The sequence below is a fragment of the Scomber scombrus genome, chromosome 13 (assembly GCF_963691925.1).
Source record: "Scomber scombrus chromosome 13, fScoSco1.1, whole genome shotgun sequence".
Lineage (NCBI taxonomy): Eukaryota > Metazoa > Chordata > Actinopteri > Scombriformes > Scombridae > Scomber > Scomber scombrus.
This window is the reverse complement of record NC_084982.1, coordinates 11,192,207-11,208,925: the sequence shown is the minus strand read 5'-3', so window position 1 is coordinate 11,208,925 and position 16,719 is coordinate 11,192,207. Positions and strand designations below refer to the sequence as shown.

Here is a 16,719-nt window from a genome sequence, read left to right as displayed (position 1 = left end):
ACTACAAGCTCGAACTGTAGTCTTTTCAACCTACAGAGACACCGCTTCACAATGAGGACGACAGCGGCTGTGAACTACACTTCCCAGAACCCCCCACTGGCTGTTTGAACTCTTCATTGACAAGCGACCAGACGCGTCTTGTATTCACAGCCAAGTCTGCAAGCTAGTAGAGTTGGGTAACGTTAGGTGTTGTCTGAGGCGGCAGGATGGGTGTATCAGATTTACACTTTGATACAAATGCAGGTAGGTGTCCCGCTGAATGTTTTGGTCAGACAAACCAGCGACGATTCACGTAACGTTGTGTTTGTCTCAGTTGCAAGTATGTTTATTAGTGGGTCAGCTAACGTTAGCTAACGGGTAATATCAAGTATGTCCAAGGGTGCAGATCCAGATCAAAACTAGACTTACAGGTTGCCAGGTGGTAGATTAAAGAAAAAGATTAATCAGTCTCATTCTGTGTTTATGCCTTAGTAGATTGCATGAAGCAGACCGTAGCTAAATACATAGCATATCTTGCAGTATTCCTCTCTGTCATTGTTAGTCCTCAGTTGGTAGTCATGACATGATGCCAGTAATACCAGTTATGAATGAACGTTCAAACCATTATGTAGAAACAATGCGCTAAGCTAGAAAACGACTATATGTTTTAAATGACTATCATCTCTTTTTTGTTGCATGTTCTTCAGATATGATTAGTTCTCTCTACTAATCTTTTCTTGACAGTTCCAGCGATTAAGTATTAAGCACTGCTATAAAGCTGGGGGACTTGCAAGAGAAACGTGATATAAGTATTTGTCAAAATTAGTGCATGAGAGGCCGACATGTCTTGACTTTTCATCCTTAATCAGATATGCTGATTCCTACAATTCCCATAATGCAGCCCAGTTTCATCTTTCATCAGACCTTCCCTGCCCTTTTAAATCCCCTCACCTTTCAAACTCAATGCCAGTCCGAGTTTATAACAACGGTTTTCTGTCAAATATGTGAAGCCTGAAAACTAACTCAAGATAACTCTGTTGACAGTAAATTGACTGTTAGGTGTGAAATCGGTGGGCTGCACCCCTTTAGTAGCCTGCACCAAGCTTACTGTAGGTGTATATTCTATGTGTGCTTAGCTGCTTCATGAGATGGTCTGGTATATATGAGAATAAAGTAGTCATGTGCACATCCACAAGACCTCAGTTGGGTAGGTGGTGGATAAAAAAAAATTAAACTAGATGCAATAAGTACCTGCACACTGAATCAGAGCTCCCTGTTATTTATTTGCATGCCATGTTTCAACCAAATAAAGGTCTTTCTCAGGCAAATTCAAGAAACCTGTAGCTGGTTGTCATCTTGGGTACTTTTTGTATCTAGTTTAATTGTCTGACATGTAGCCATGTTGATGAGCATAATCACAGTTGTGGTTTTTAACAGTCTGTTGAATATCCATCTTCATCTCTATCATCCTAGGACCTGAGGTTGATCTTTCAGCCCGGGGTATGCAAAAGCTGGATCCCAGTTTCATGTGCTCTGAGGACACCCACACTCTCATCCTGGACCGTAACCACATCATGAAACTGGACCATCTCGAAAGGAGCCCAGGCCTCCAGCAGGTAGTTAAAACTCTCTGAACTCCAGGTTGTTTTGCTTTGGTTTTCACTGCCTTTAATCTTAAAATTACAGCATGGTGACGAGCGATTAAATACTATGAACACCATGAACTCTTTGTCTTTCCGTTGTAAGCTTTCTGTAGCCAGTAACCGTCTGGTGAGAATGATGGGCGTGTCTCGGCTAACGGAGTTGAAAGTCCTCAATCTTCCCAATAACAGTATTGGTTACATTGAGGGGCTAAGAGATCTGCCAAACCTTAAATGGCTTAACTTGTCTGGAAACAATATTAAGGTAAGGAAAGGAGGTGTTCTCCCATACTTTACTTATATATCATTTATGTCTTTTATGTACAAATATGTTAATGCAGAGATAAAACCATTACACATTTAACTAACTGTCCACTTTTTACACAGGTCATTGAGCAGCTCAACAACTGTGTTTCCCTTCAACACCTGGATCTGTCTGACAACAACATATCTAGTATCGGTGATCTGACTAAACTGGTAGCATTAAAGGTGAGTGCTGCAGTTTCTTAGGTCAAAAGTGATCCTAAACAAATGAATAGACTCTTTAACAATGTAATATTTTACTGTCAATTTTGCAGACGCTTTTACTTCATGGGAACAGCATTACAACACTTCGTACAGTTCCTACCCACCTACCCGCTCACCTATCCATTCTCTCCCTGGCAGAAAATGAGATAAGGGATCTCAATGAAGTAATTATTTTTCTGTAATTGATACAGCAGCTCTCATCTCCATTTCATTTGTATAGAGGCATGTTTTCATTGGCTGATTTTATTTTTTTTCCCACCCGCATCCCTTGCTTTTACTTATGAATGTTTCCATAGGTGTCATACCTGGCACCTCTCCATGAACTGGAGCAGCTGTCCATTATGAGCAACCCCTGTGTTATGGCAACTCCGTCATTGCCAGGATTTGACTATCGGCCATATATAATGAGTTGGTGTCTGAGCCTGAAGGTCCTGGATGGCTATGTAGTGTCTCAAAAAGAGAGGTTGGTACATTTCTGTCCTGTTGCAATTTGCCATTTAGATAAAATAAACACACACTATCCAAATATTTGAATTATTTATTTATTGTTGTCAATTGTTACAATTGCAGTCTCAAAGCAGAGTGGCTGTACAGTCAGGGCAAAGGTCGTTCATATCGACCGGGACAGCATGTACAACTGGTTCAATACCTCGCCAATGTTTGCCCTCTGACCTCATCGCCGGCTCTGGAGACAGCAGAAGATGCCAAACTGGAGAAGATCCTGAATAAGCAGAGGTATAAATCTCAACATATACAGATGGCTTCAAAGCGCACTACAACACTGCTTCACAACATGAAGCAAAAGAAAACTTGACATCAATATGTGATGTGATCAGTCTGCCAAATAATACATACCTATTAATGGAAAAAATATTTACTTAAATGACATTATATTTGTGCTAATGTTTCTGTCTCTCAGGTTTCACCAGAAGCAGTTGTTAGAGGAGACCCAGGGAGGCTGTGCAAGCCCTCCTCGCCCAACTCAGCTAGATGTAGAGAAGCACATTCCTTCACATGCAGTCCCACAGGGGGGAGCCAGAGAGGTGAAGAAAATCATTGCAGCATCACCAGCTGCTGTTCCATTAGCCCAGGAAACAGGTAAGATTGCTGCTTTATCACTATGTGGGGCAGTTTCCTTGATTCAGGATTACATTTTTACTTTGGATATGAAAATTGATTCTTATTTTAGTAAAGGAATCTGCCCCATTATACCCATGAGTGATAGTTTTTACTCACTGGCATTAGTGATACAGTGTTATTTGATCACAACTTTGTGTGCTTGCTTGGCATCTCCATTTTTGTACAGAGCCAGTCATGCAGTTTAACACCTGGATGACCTGTGACTCATCCCATCCACCACTGCCAGTAGTTCGCAGCCCAAGACACCGAGAGGAGCACATCTATTTGGAGGATGTGCAGACTGATGAGGAAAAACTTAATGGCAGCATGCTTTCCTCAGAGTCCACCTTTCTGCCTTTCACTTCTGACCTGGAGCCACAGCAGACTCACTCTGACAGCGAGGATGAGACAGCAACATTTGAACCTGACTCTCTGGCCCCCAAGCAGCCGGCACAGCCCAAAAAGCACACCACCAACAAGACACATCATTCACCTCCAGCGGATAAGCCCAAAACGGGGACTATAGAAGAAGTGGTTTCTGGTGCAGCCACACTAGCTGGCTCACTGGTGGTCAGAGGTAGCACACCACAAAATGATGCAGAATCATCCTCTGATTTCGCTAACGCAGAAATAAATGAAGCCCCCAAGCAAGAGGAACATCTTAATTGTGCCACTAAATCAAGTTTACTGGAAGCAGACAGTTCAGCTGTTAAAATACAGTCATGGTGGAGGGGACAGTACACTCGCTGTTGTCACACAACGGCCAAAGAGGTGCGCAGTGAAATCCGCTTGCGCAGGATGCAAGAACACATTCTCTCCCTTTCTGAAAAGTTGGACAGGTAACTGACTGACCAGTGGCATTAAACAGTTTACATGATTTTTGTGACCGTAATAAAGTATTTGAGTTTGTTGTCTGAGTATTAAAAGGTGAAAATGTGATTTGTTTGCAGAGTGCACAAGCAATATGAGGAGGAAAGGTTACAAAGGCTGGTTCAGGAGGAGGCTGTGAAGTTTCTGTGGAAACAGGTCAGCAGAGCTTTTTATCATGCAAACATTCACCATTTTAATTCACCATATTAGTCATGATTTGTGTGGTAAGATATTGGTCTTTTTAAAATAAATAAAGGCTTCCTGTAGATGATATCCTTTCAACTCTCTACATGATTCATGTGCCTGTCTCATTAGTTTGACACCTTTCCTGTGCTTCTCATTTAGCTCCAGTCGATGCAGCAGTGGAAGCAGTCTGTAGAGCAGCAGCTGGCTAGCATCTCTCAGGTTGTTACCCCCAGCTCAGCTCAGATCTCAGCTCCTGGACTCTGTGAGGTGGCTCCACCTGTTGCATCCAGCACCACAAACCCAGCCCACACAGACGTCTCCTTCCCAGACTCTGGTTTCCAGTCAACAAATGAGCAGCAGGCAGCACAGGAAGACAGCTTCCTGAGCAGCGGGACAGCAGACTCTCTGAAGACAGTGCGAGCACTGAGCCCTGTTCGCAGTGGCTTTGCTGGAGGAGTGGATGGTGTGGACAGCGCAGACTGCAGCCTGCTGGAGCAGTACCTCTCCTCTGTCCAGCAGAGGGAGGAAGAGGCTGAGGACGTGATAAGTGATAGAATACAAACACCACAGCCCTCCTTACCAGTCTCCCCTAGCAAAGCAGCACAGCCCAGCTCCTCACCGCAGATGACAGCAGAGAACCAATCAGAGGTGCAAAGAATGGAGGAAACCAATGCTGGCCCTGACTGAGAAACTGCATATAAAAAAACTTTGTACAGAACTACTGAGTGTGTTTAAAATGGCACTGACTTTAGGAATAAAATGCTTTTCTTCTTCCTGGGCACATCTGAAAAATATACTTACTTTGAGAAGTCACCCAGATCTCAAACAGTGCACTTACTTTCCTTTGTTTATCAAGTCTGTGGGTAGTTAGCTGAACCCAGGACAGGCTTGAAAAACGATAGTTTACTGTGAATATAACTCATGTTTTTTTAATACTTAACTACTAATCTGTTGGGTTATTTAATGGATAAGTCACTTCTGTGTAAAGACAATGATTGTGATGTAGCTTCAAGAGTTATGAGTAACTTGGAAGTAGTTATTTTGTGATAACATACAGTTATTAGGTTGCTACCTCTATTGATGAAAAGACCAGGCATGGTGTAAACAGGCACCTGTTCTCTTTATTGATATCCACTACATAAAGTACTTGTAATAAACTGCAATAAATCTGACCTGTACTTGATGTGATAAATGTAGTGAACTTGTAACAACAGGCTATACTATACAAGCATACTGTTGTGAGACGCAGTTTTAATTGGCTGAACTGTTTTTAATCAATTTTAGATTGCATCATTTGATGGTTAACAGAAAAATGTTGTAGCATCTTCATCTTATTATGGAAAATGTAAATAAATCTGCAATTATTATTTCCAAATATTCTTACTTGATTTCATATTGTATTTAAATATTGTAAGAATTAAGCACTTATTGTCCTGATCAAGTTGTCTGACTATTTTGCGGCTGTTAAATTAATCTGTCAGTGTATAAAATGTCAACTGAGCTCAGTGACGTCTTAATTACGCTGACTTGTATACAAGAATGAGATGCCTAAAAAATTGTCAGATTTCTTGATAATGGAAATAATTATTGGTTGCAGCCTTACTGTGCTCCTACGATGGATCAATACTAGCTTTTCGTAAGTTTCCTGTGTACAGATAAAACATAGACTGGAAAACAAAAACAAAAAAAAGATGTAGCCACTGTGAAGCCATCTTTTGGTTTGTGGACACTGAAGCCTTGAATTTGCATTTTGACCTTCACCATCATGGATTTTTGGAGCCAGAAGTGACCATATTTGGACAAGCTGACCCTAATGCCAGCTGGAGCATTTACAGGGTTAGCTGTGATAATGCTCATGTTAATGCTAACTGTTTGGTTGTGAAAAACTGGCTTAAAACTTTTAATGCAACCAAATACTCAAAGACCAAATATAGTTATTTACATGTGTATACAGATGGGTCCAAAGATGGAAAGGATCAAGTATGATAAAGATGTTTTGCTTTTTGAGTTCTGTCTCCTTATTGATCAATAGTAATTAACTTAATTTAAGCTTCAGATCAATCAGTGTTTGTGCTTTCTCTTCTGTGTCTGTGTCCAGTGTTTTAGCAGCAAACCCTATGACATACCTTTTGGTAATGGAGAAGCAGAAATAATGAAGAAATGGCAGGACAGATGGGACAAAGATGACAGCAGAAGACAAATTAGTAAGCAGTATAAACAATTGTTTTTGCTGGGGGGAAAGTTCATCAGAGGAATGAAGAGAAATGACAGAGGGTACTTCTCAAGTCTCTTAAATTGCATCCACGTTTCCCTCACTTGCATCTATTTCTTGTGTCTTAAGTCCCTCTCACTATGGATACCAGTTGATCAGAGCTGACCAGAGTGGGTGTATGTTATTTATTCATTATTTGCATCTGTATTGATATTCGGGTTGTGAATGCATTATTAAATAACCCAGAATATGATCAGCGTGTCACTGAAAATTGTTTACTAGGCTAAATCTTTCAGGAAAAATGTATATGGTGTATGCTCAGGCATTTTCAACCTCACGTGGAAATAATGACAAATTAAGTAAAATATATCCATAATAACATATAATATTTATCCATAATAAAAGTTAATGGGGGAAATAACAGAGTGAAAAGAAAAATCTTTCTAATAAATAAATGTTCATGGTTCATTTGTTTAGCAGAAGGACAATTAGCAGATTTTTAACTCTGGTGAACCAGAAAACAAAATATAACACGTGATACGCTTGAGTTTATTCTGTAACCTGTCTCCACTTCGGTGTCAAACCGCAATGATGAAGCAGATCAGTCCAATCAGCTGTAGCAGACAATCAACCAGGAGGTGTGTCCATGTGTCCACCGGAAAGACTGAAATACGTGGAGACTTCACGTGTTTGTCCTCGATCCTCAAACCTCGGACCCGAAATACGGGAATTGGGACGTCCTTCTAAATGGTTTTTCGGACCAACTTTAGGTTCTGGCGATCAATCAAGAGAACTGAGAAGCATACCCTGTGACTGCACGATACACTGACAGGTACAGAGGATCATTGGACTAACTTAAAAGATAGGTAACATAGGAGGAAATGAAACCTTTAAGGAAATCTGGGAACAGCTCGAGGTGGAGGACACACTGAAAGCTGTTGTAGAATATTTAATGGGTGAATGAATTATATCATAGAGTATAGTGAGGTTTTTTTTGTTGTTGCTGTCATTTATCAGTTAACAATTATTCATTTACCTAATGGTGTGAAGTAGTTCAGAGACAAGATCTCGTACTACATACTTGTGTACAGTAGGTGGCGGTATTATAAACAATGGTTGCAAACTGCCAGAAAACCAAAGGAAGAAGCTCTTAGTATACAATCTACATAAACGAGGCAGCCTTCAGGGAAGTCTTTTAATTATTGATTGGCCGTTGTAACTAATGGGATCTGATAAATCACAACATTACTGTCATGTCAAACCGTAGTGGGAAAGGATTATAATTTGAACTCAAGTGTATCACTCCCAGGTTAAAAAATATGTTAATTGCTTGTCAACATAACATAAGGTAGAGTATGTCAGCAAGAAACACATTTAAAAACACATGTTTTACATCATCTATCGTCTGGTTTGAGTTAATTTCAAATGTTGCCTGGACAAAAGACACCCTGACGACATGTATTTATTATAAGCTCTTAAATAATGCCTTCACAATTACAAAATCAATACATACAGATCGAAATGATGAATAAATAATGCAAGTGGTTCATATGCCTCAGAAAAGGACCCAATACACAGTAGGAATGTGTTTTTTTTAATCCATGTGCAGGTGTTTGTCACACAGGCAATATATAGCTATAACAGGCTGCAGAGAGAAAACACTGCTGCTCTATCAGTGATCACTGTGCACCAGTATTGAGATAACATATTGATCACCTTGGGAGAAATTCCAAATTGCAAGAAAATTAGCAGTGTAAGGGTGAAAGTGATCAAATAAATACAATAAAATACTGTATACAGTAGACAATCTCTGTGTGACCAAATCTGCAATATATAACTGTGCAATATGCAGAAGTTCCTGAGATGATATACATGCGTGCAGCGTTCCTGGGATTAACATAGTAAAGACAGCATCAGACAAGTGTAAAAGCTGCATCTGTTAAAGCCGACTGACCATTGATCCAGCTGTTTATCAGCTGCCGCCGTCATCAGAGACAGACGTCGCTTCATGTGACGCTTCTGAGGAAACGACTTCTCATATCTCTAAAATCTTATCTCCTCATCTCCTCTCTCCTCGTGCTGTGTCTGAAGTCTCTTCTTGCATAATTGGTGGGCGGGGCTAAGATGCAAGGAGTAGACGCAAGTGTTACGTGGATGCAATTTAGGATTTAGGATGTACCCTTTCAGCCAGGCGTCACCGTAACCAGGGAACCTTCCCGCCTGTCCACCGGGCCGACTCTATTGTTCCGGTCGAACCGATCGTGCCTCTCCTCCGGCCGGCCTGCAGCGTCTTTACGGTCCGACATGATGCTGTTGTAACGTTAATGTAAGTATGTGAGTATTACCCTCCTGCCTCCAAACACGCCTGCATAACGGCAACGAAAGGGGGTATATGTTTGTTTAATAATGCAATGTAATGTTTGTTTATTCAGTGAGTGTACTATTGAATATTATCCCATTCCTCTGTTATCGGCTCTTACGTCGTTGTAGCTCAGCATTACTGGGATCTAAAGATGGAGGATTAGCTTTACATGTGATTGGTCATCAGTGCCATGATGTAAGGCCTTTATATCAGTTTGTTTCAAATTGAAAGCATTTCCAAACATGGATACTAGGTTGTAAAGTCTAGTGGATTAGAGCTCGATTTAGTCCACCAATAGAAAACTAACCGACAACAGTTAAGTGTTGGTGGGACCAAAATATCAGGCGGGTGTCAGCTCTGTTTTAAGGTGACTAGAGACCCCACTCAGTGTCCAAATGAATTTCTAGTCCACAGTGGTTTGAGAATTTTAAATTGGAGCTATAGTCACGCATAGTTTTCACAGGCCACCATTATGTAACCTTACTTTTGTGATAAAAATAAAAACCCATAAAAGTACTCATTTAATATTTATTCACCTCTTGTTAACCACATACAATGAGGTCCTTAATTCAGCAAATATTTCCTATTGAAATAGTGGTCTCACATATTTACCTCAAAGTATTAGGAGATACAATAGTTCAGTTTATCGTCATTAGTATGCAAATGTATTTACTGTGATATTAACGTAGTCACTCAAAATAATGACTTAGTATCTCAATGACTTATCTCAAATAATGACTTATTATCGCAAATAATGACTTAGTATTTCAAATAATAACTTAGTAACCCAAAATAATGACTTAGAGACCATGTTAAAATCACCCAAGCATCATTTTCTGCATTATATGTTCTGTAAAATAGTTTTTATATCGGCGCATATCTGTAAAAGACCTGTATCGGCCGATAATATCGGTTGGCAGATAAACCGGTCTGGAACTAAATTGGAAACAAATTACCATCTCTTATTTGCCAAGTTCTACATTAAGCTTTACAAATAAACACTTGTGCTAATTTCCTATTTGTCCAACCTGCTCGTATTTCTCTACATCAGGTGCTGAGGGCGAAATGATGTTATCATCACCGTGGTGACAGTGGAGCGTGAAACAGGGATGATCATGGGAGACAGAAGGAGGTCACCATGTTCCAAAATCTATCCAAATATGCCCTCATCTTCCTCTTCATAGCCCTGTCTGGCCTCATCTTCTTGCTATGCAACATCCACACTGTGGAGGTGAGGAGAGACACAAGTTTCAAAGGGAATTGGAGTGATGTGTTTTTCTTAATAACCTTTTTAGGGAAATGGATAAAATGATAAAAAAGAATTTTAAAAAAATTTCGGCACAGACGCCTTTATTTAACAGTAGACAGACAGGAAACAGGAGAGAGAGGGGGGTGTGACATGCAGCAAAGGACCTCGGGCCGGGATTCGAACCGGGGTCGGCTGTGTATGTGGCATGCGCTCTAACCACTCAACCACCAGCGCGCCATAAAAAGATAATTTACACTTCTTTTTACATAATACAAAGGCTTTCTACACTTCTGAACTGAAATGCAGATTTTTTTACATACATTTGACTTTGTGAAGACAATCGAACTAAGCAAGAAAATAGTTTGGTTAAACATGTGACCCCTGATTGCATTCTTTATTAGATTTTCAAATATTTCTGTGTTAAATACATAAATGAGAAAAAACTAAGTCTAAGTAAACATACATATTCTTAAGAGACCCATCCCACTAAATCTAGATCTTAAAGAGATATATGGGAAGAAACAGATAAAAAAACAAAAAGAGTGTCATATGTTTATTTATAATAATAAATTGTATCTCTCTCCTCAGAACTGGAACTGCCACACAATTTCAGCCCTGTACCAGCTCCAGAGCAGAATCCAATCATCCTTCATCCCGCTGGGTGTCCCTACTTTTAATCACAACCACACCTTCTGTGCACATTTGGGCCAGAAACCCTCCCCTGAAGATGTTCTGGAGGAGCGCTACCTGTTGGACTCAATCGCCTGGCCTCTGCCTCCGTTTCGCTCCACACCAATTGTTCTGCGCCAGACGAGTGACCCTGTGCACAGCCTGTTTGCCATCCTCCCCACTAAAGCGGGGTGGGAGTGGCATGTGGATGACCAGCTGGAGGTCCTTATCCAAATGCATGACTTCCATGGTCAACCCAAGCACTACGGCGGGGATTTCCTTTTGGCTCGACTGCACTCCCCAGAGCACGGAGCAGGTGTAGCAGGGACTGTGCTGGACCACAAGAATGGATTTTATTCTGCTCTGTTCCCGCTCCTCTGGGTGGGATCTGCACAGGTTGAGATCACGATGGTGCACTCCAGCGAGGCCGTTGCTGTGCTGCGACGGCTAAGGGAAGAAAGACCCGATCGTGTGTATTTTAAGAGCCTGTTTCGCTTAGGCTTTCTTTCTGAAACGACTGTGTGTAACATGTGCCTGCCCCCTGAGCAGCAGCCCCTGTGCAACTACACAGACCTCCACACAGGCGAGCCCTGGTACTGCTACAAGCCTAAGATGCTCAGCTGTGAACACAGAATCAACCATGCTAAGGGAGGCTACCTGAAACACATCATCACCAACAAGGAGGCATTGCTCTTCCAGAGGTTTGTATATTATAGGATGAGGAAAATATGTCGTAACTGTTTGTTAAAGGATACATCTTATGATATTCTTTATTTTCTCATTGTGAACAAATCCCATTCAAAACCAACAATGAACTTATCACACTTTTAGTCTAACTGTAGTTAAGCATTTTCTCTGTAGTAGTAACATATCTACTATGTAAATCACCTGTAAAAAATAAGCAACTGAAGGTGAGAAATTAGTACATTACAGTGTTTCCCATTATAGACTGTGGCGGCCCGCTATAGTCTAATTTATGCTGCCACAGTTTCATATTGAGCTGATCGTGTCTGTACAATCTCCAAAATGTTACGTTGTTTTAGGGCTGAGCGCTATATTTAGTAAGATATATAAGATATGTAAGACATCAACGTATTTTCAAACGAGATATAGGACGAGACGTTATCTTCTTTTGTGCGGATTATATTATTGAATTACTGAATGAAGTAGTAACAATTTTCCACCGTCTCTGTCTCTGCTGCACACGGAGGGTTCAGCTCCGCCCCGCTGAGAGAGAGGAGAGGAGCAGAGTCAAAACTTGAGCTGCAGCATTCTGAATGAGCTGCAGCTGTTTAATGCTTTTTTGGGGGAGTCCAGTCAGCAGACCGTTAGAGTGGTCCAGTCTACTGGAGATGAAAGCATGAATCAACGTCTCCTGGTCTGTTTGGGACATAAAACCCTTCACTCTGGATATGTTCTTAAGCTGATAGAAGGCTGTTTTGGTGATTGATTTGATATGACTGCTGAAGGTCAGATCTGAGTCTATCAGCACGCCAAGGTTTCAGACTTGGTCTTTAGTTTTTAGAGACAGTGACTCAAGGTGTTTACTGACAGCAATCCTCTTCTCTTTATTGCCTGATTTTACTGAAGGAATTCATCCAATTTGTTACTTGCTCTAAACAATGACACAACGACTGTATTGGACTGTAGTCATCTGGGGACAGTGCTAGATATATCTGTATGTCATCTGCATAACTATGATAGTCAACATTAGAGTTCTGCAGAATTTGACCCAAAGGCAGCATATATAGACCCATGAGGAACTCCACATGTCATAGCCACTAAGCGGCTAAAGGACGCTGTTATTAGCAGCTGTGGTCGAGCGAGCTAGAGAGTAAATGAAGAGAGGAAGCGCTGACTTGTTGTTTCACAGCGGTTACATTCAGTAGCACAAATAAACTTCCCCACACACTTCCGCTCAGCCTCAAACCTCTGAATCTGAAACACCTGCATGCTATTTAAAACACAGCAGCAGCAGAACACTGAATGGGGGACAGAAGTAAGCGGCTACAGGACGCTGTTGTGTTAGCTTTGGTCAAGCGAGCTAGAGAGTGAATGAAGAGAGGGAGCGCTGACAGTAAGAAAGCCGGTGAATCAGATCAATAAAATGTTATTTTCTGGTTGTTTTACAGTGGTTACGTTCAACAGCACAAATAAACTTCCCCACACACCTCCACTCAACCCTGCAGCTCAGCCTCAAACCTCTGAATCTGAAACACCTGCATGCTATTTAAAACACAGCAGCAGCAGAACACTGAATGGGGGACAGAAGTAAGCGGCTACAGGACGCTGTTGTGTTAGCTTTGGTCAAGCGAGCTAGAGAGTGAATGAAGAGAGGGAGCGCTGACAGTAAGAAAGCCGGTGAATCAGATCAATAAAATGTTATTTTCTGGTTGTTTTACAGCCTGCATGCTAATTAAAACACAGCAGCAGCAGCAGCATTATGCTTCTTTATTTCCATCTGTAAAAAATATCAACTCTGATCCTGATCCACTTCTAAGTCATCTGGAAGTTGAGTCTTTTATTGATTAGCAGACAGTTAGTTTATTTATTTAAAGAAACAAAACCTAGAAAAAGAATAATTTAAATTTACTGAAACAGTATTCTATATGTTTATAATAATTAACTAGTTGAACTTGGATAATCACTTCTGCCTTCTTTGTTCCAGAGCTGAAATATGGACATTCATCCTTTTTGATAGTTTATTTCAAACATTTATTAACTGGTAAAATATCTTTCCTGTGCTTTGTGGGAGTGGCCTTTTTGATGTGTCATTACTGTTCAACCAGTAGTTAAATTACTAAAGCACAAAAAAAAATATCCTCTTAATTTTGCTCTCAGAGTGCAGCAGAATGATGCATTTGACTTAAAAATGTACAAAAGTTTCTTTTGGAAACATTGCATTATTTGATTTTAGGATTGTATGCTTCAGTTTTGCATTAATTAGATGAAAATACAGTTCCTCCATCCACTTACATAGCTGGAGTCCTTATTACTCCTGATTAAATCTTGCATAATTAACAGTAATGTGGCGATGGTCACACTGAGCTTGATAGCATCCTACTACATAACACAAGAGTAACATAACGTAACAGTCTGAACAACAAACTACATCAGCTTTCTTGCTGAAGTCTCCTTATTTAACTTGCAGTCATGAACATATGTTGTCCTACGCCTTAGCTTGTTAAAAGAGCATACATAGCCATATTAAGATAGCATGAAAATGTCACTTTGTTCGGGTTGGGTTTTGTCATTACTCTTCAAAACTCCCGTTAATGACACACTGTATGTCCATGACTTGTAGCTACAGCAGGGTGTTTACTTAGTGGTAGTAGTTGTAGCCTGCCTCCTTTTGTCAATAAAATATGGATACTGACATGCCCAGTTGATACAAAAAGGAGCATTTCTGATATTTCCCCAAAGACCTTTTTTTCATTCTAATAATACAAATCCATGGCGGAGGTGGTCCCCAACAAATGCACTATTTACTCCTGTTTAAATCATGTTTGCTAACAAAATCACTGCCCAGCTGTTTTAAGAAAGACTGACAGATTTGTGAAGCTAGAGGAAGTCTGGAACTATTGAGACGTTTTCTTGTCCAACACATTGTTGGTTTCAGCTTTTGGGGGTATTTGTTGAAAATAGCAAAACTGTAATATTTTGTTAGCTTCATCCTTTAACATTCTGTTTCATGCTGATCAACACTCAATGCTGATCTCTTCTGTTTCTTTAATCTTAGTGGTGTAAACATCAAAGTTCATATACATGCTTCAGGAACTGACAGGATCAATGTGCTGCCTTCAAGGACAGGTATACCTTCCACCCTAATTTGTGTTGTTAAGTGCGTCATCTCACAGTTTGTGCATGCTTTGATTTACTCTGTTAAATTAATTTTGTCTGCAACATTTCTTGCTTTGTTTCAGATATAGTAGACGTAGAAGTCAGCACCATGAAACCAGAACCTATTACGCTAGCATCATCTGGATATTACTACGAGGACACATGGAGGCCATTAGATGGCTTTACAATGCGCCAGTTCAATGAATCGTCTGCCATCACTCAGTGTTTGAGGAACAAGGTGATCAACATGTATGGAGACTCTACCGTCAGGCAGTGGTTCGAGTACCTCATTACTATTTTACCAGGTGAGTTTTGAGTTTTACACTCTATACTTTGGCTTTGTGTGTCTTTCCCACTGTAATTCAGTTTATTCCACCTTCCACAGAATTAAAGGAGTTCGACCTACACAGTCCTAAAAATGTTGGGCCTTTCATGGCGGTGGACAGCACCCATAATATTCTCTTGAAGTACCGCTGTCATGGTCCTCCCATCCGCTTCTCCACAGTCATGTCCAGTGAGATGCGATATATTTCCAATGAGGTTGACGGCCTCCCTGGGGGCCCCAACACTGTTGTGGTCCTCAGCATCTGGGCCCACTTCAGCACCTTTCCCGTGGAGGTGTACATACGTCGGCTTCGTCACATCCGGCAGGCGCTGTTGCGACTCATGGACCGAGCGCCAGAGACATTTATTGTAATCCGCTCAGCCAACCTTCAAGCCCTGGACCAAGAGGTGAGCCTTTACAACAGTGACTGGTACTCCTTGCAGCTCAACACGGTGCTCAGAGCCATGTTCAAGGGAATGAATGTTCTGCTGATAGACGCCTGGCAAATGAGTTCAGCGCACTACCTCCCTCACGCCCTCCACCCACCTCCACCTATCATCAAGAACATGATAGATATGCTTTTGTCTTACATTTGCCAATAGAAGAAAAAGAGCCGACAGGAGTAGAAGAGTTGTGAAGATAGTGAATCTGAGCTATGTTCAAGGGACTAAATGTTCTGCTGGTTGATGGAAGGGCTCTCCAAAGCTACATGCCCTTTAAATACTGTTGGTGTTAAGGTATTTACCAGACTGCTACTTTTAATCTGTGTTTACCTGCCTGTTATATTGCATTTTGAATCCCACAAAAGTTATTTTACTCTGGAAATGCCAAAGATATTGGCACAGTGATTGTTGCAGCCCATCTGTTTACATTACCAAAGTATTTGCGTGTGTAGTATTTGTGCTTAAGTTGCCTACTGTATATTCCCAGTTGGTTTTTTTTTGTTTGTTTTATGCCAATATCTATTTGTTACTTTGCCAAAGTTAAAGTCTTATTGTCTGAATTCTTGTTTTAACGTTTTTTCTCAGGCAGTATCACAACAGATATTTTTTTTTTAAAAAGAAAAAAAAAATCCAGAGGGGAAGACAGGCGCTTACCTTTGGACCTTCCGGACGCCCCCTAGATGACTTGGTCTAAAAGAGGTTAGAAGAGATTATTTGACTCAGCAACAATGAAATGTTCAGCAGACTTTGACTTGAGGTTTGACATTGAAAATTGAAAGGTGTCAAAATGTTCGTACATATGGGTCAGAGTTTACGTACAGGTGTGAACATTCTCCCAAGTATCTCTATCAAGTTGTTTTTTTAGAGATCACAACCTGGGGAGCGCCTCTTTCACGTCACATTTTGTATGTATGCAACAGGTATAAATGAGACCCCTAGTTGTACTATTTTTTTAACATCAACGTCCTCTTTCAGACTCCACAACCGTCACAGGGCTTTGGCACATATACACTTTTTCATAAGAGATGCCAAGCATTGGGCATTAGGCAGCATTAAAAACACTGTTATGACAATAAATACAAACCACGAAAACAACTGTCACATACTGCATCTTCATGTAGAAAGAAAGATTTCAAACCATCACCAAAGAGTGTACTAAGTCTACATGAGTCAGGCTGCACTGACCGAAATAAAAAAAGGCTCACACCTATCAATTTTTGTATTATCTTTATATGTAAGTCATATCTTTTAAATGTATTGTCAATTTATTGTTGAGGTAATGAATGAATACATTAAC

The 16,719-nt window shown here is 40.6% G+C and overlaps 2 protein-coding genes across 2 annotated transcripts; both read left to right on the top strand.

Moving 5' to 3' along the window:
• Positions 1–130: 130 nt before the first annotated feature.
• cep97 (centrosomal protein 97) lies at positions 131–5,691 on the top strand. Its single transcript, XM_062431744.1, has 11 exons — positions 131–243; positions 1,453–1,595; positions 1,726–1,884; positions 2,007–2,108; positions 2,198–2,311; positions 2,444–2,610; positions 2,718–2,882; positions 3,067–3,245; positions 3,454–4,105; positions 4,217–4,292; positions 4,482–5,691. Exons 1-11 carry the CDS (start codon positions 207–209, stop codon positions 5,007–5,009), a joined length of 2,322 nt encoding a protein of 773 aa, XP_062287728.1. The 5' UTR covers positions 131–206; the 3' UTR covers positions 5,010–5,691.
• Positions 5,692–7,978: 2,287 nt separating this feature from the next.
• nxpe3 (neurexophilin and PC-esterase domain family, member 3) lies at positions 7,979–16,113 on the top strand. The gene is made up of 7 exons (XM_062431476.1): positions 7,979–8,860; positions 9,948–10,127; positions 10,734–11,515; positions 14,554–14,624; positions 14,738–14,959; positions 15,040–15,716; positions 16,008–16,113. The coding sequence occupies exons 2-6, from the start codon at positions 10,035–10,037 to the stop codon at positions 15,579–15,581; spliced, it is 1,710 nt and encodes a 569-aa protein (XP_062287460.1). The 5' UTR covers positions 7,979–8,860; positions 9,948–10,034; the 3' UTR covers positions 15,582–15,716; positions 16,008–16,113.
• Positions 16,114–16,719: the final 606 nt, after the last annotated feature.

Excerpts from the sequence above, each read along its gene's own strand:
- cep97 (XM_062431744.1), top strand. The coding sequence starts at position 207 with ATGGGTGTATCAGATTTACACTTTGATACAAATGCAG. Across the intron at positions 3,246-3,453 it reads TCCATTAGCCCAGGAAACAG|AGCCAGTCATGCAGTTTAAC; the intron begins GTAAGATTGCTG and ends ATTTTTGTACAG. Across the intron at positions 4,106-4,216 it reads CTTTCTGAAAAGTTGGACAG|AGTGCACAAGCAATATGAGG; the intron begins GTAACTGACTGA and ends ATTTGTTTGCAG.
- nxpe3 (XM_062431476.1), top strand. The coding sequence starts at position 10,035 with ATGTTCCAAAATCTATCCAAATATGCCCTCATCTTCCTCTTCATAGCC. Across the intron at positions 10,128-10,733 it reads GCAACATCCACACTGTGGAG|AACTGGAACTGCCACACAAT; the intron begins GTGAGGAGAGAC and ends CTCTCTCCTCAG. Across the intron at positions 14,960-15,039 it reads CCTCATTACTATTTTACCAG|AATTAAAGGAGTTCGACCTA; the intron begins GTGAGTTTTGAG and ends CACCTTCCACAG.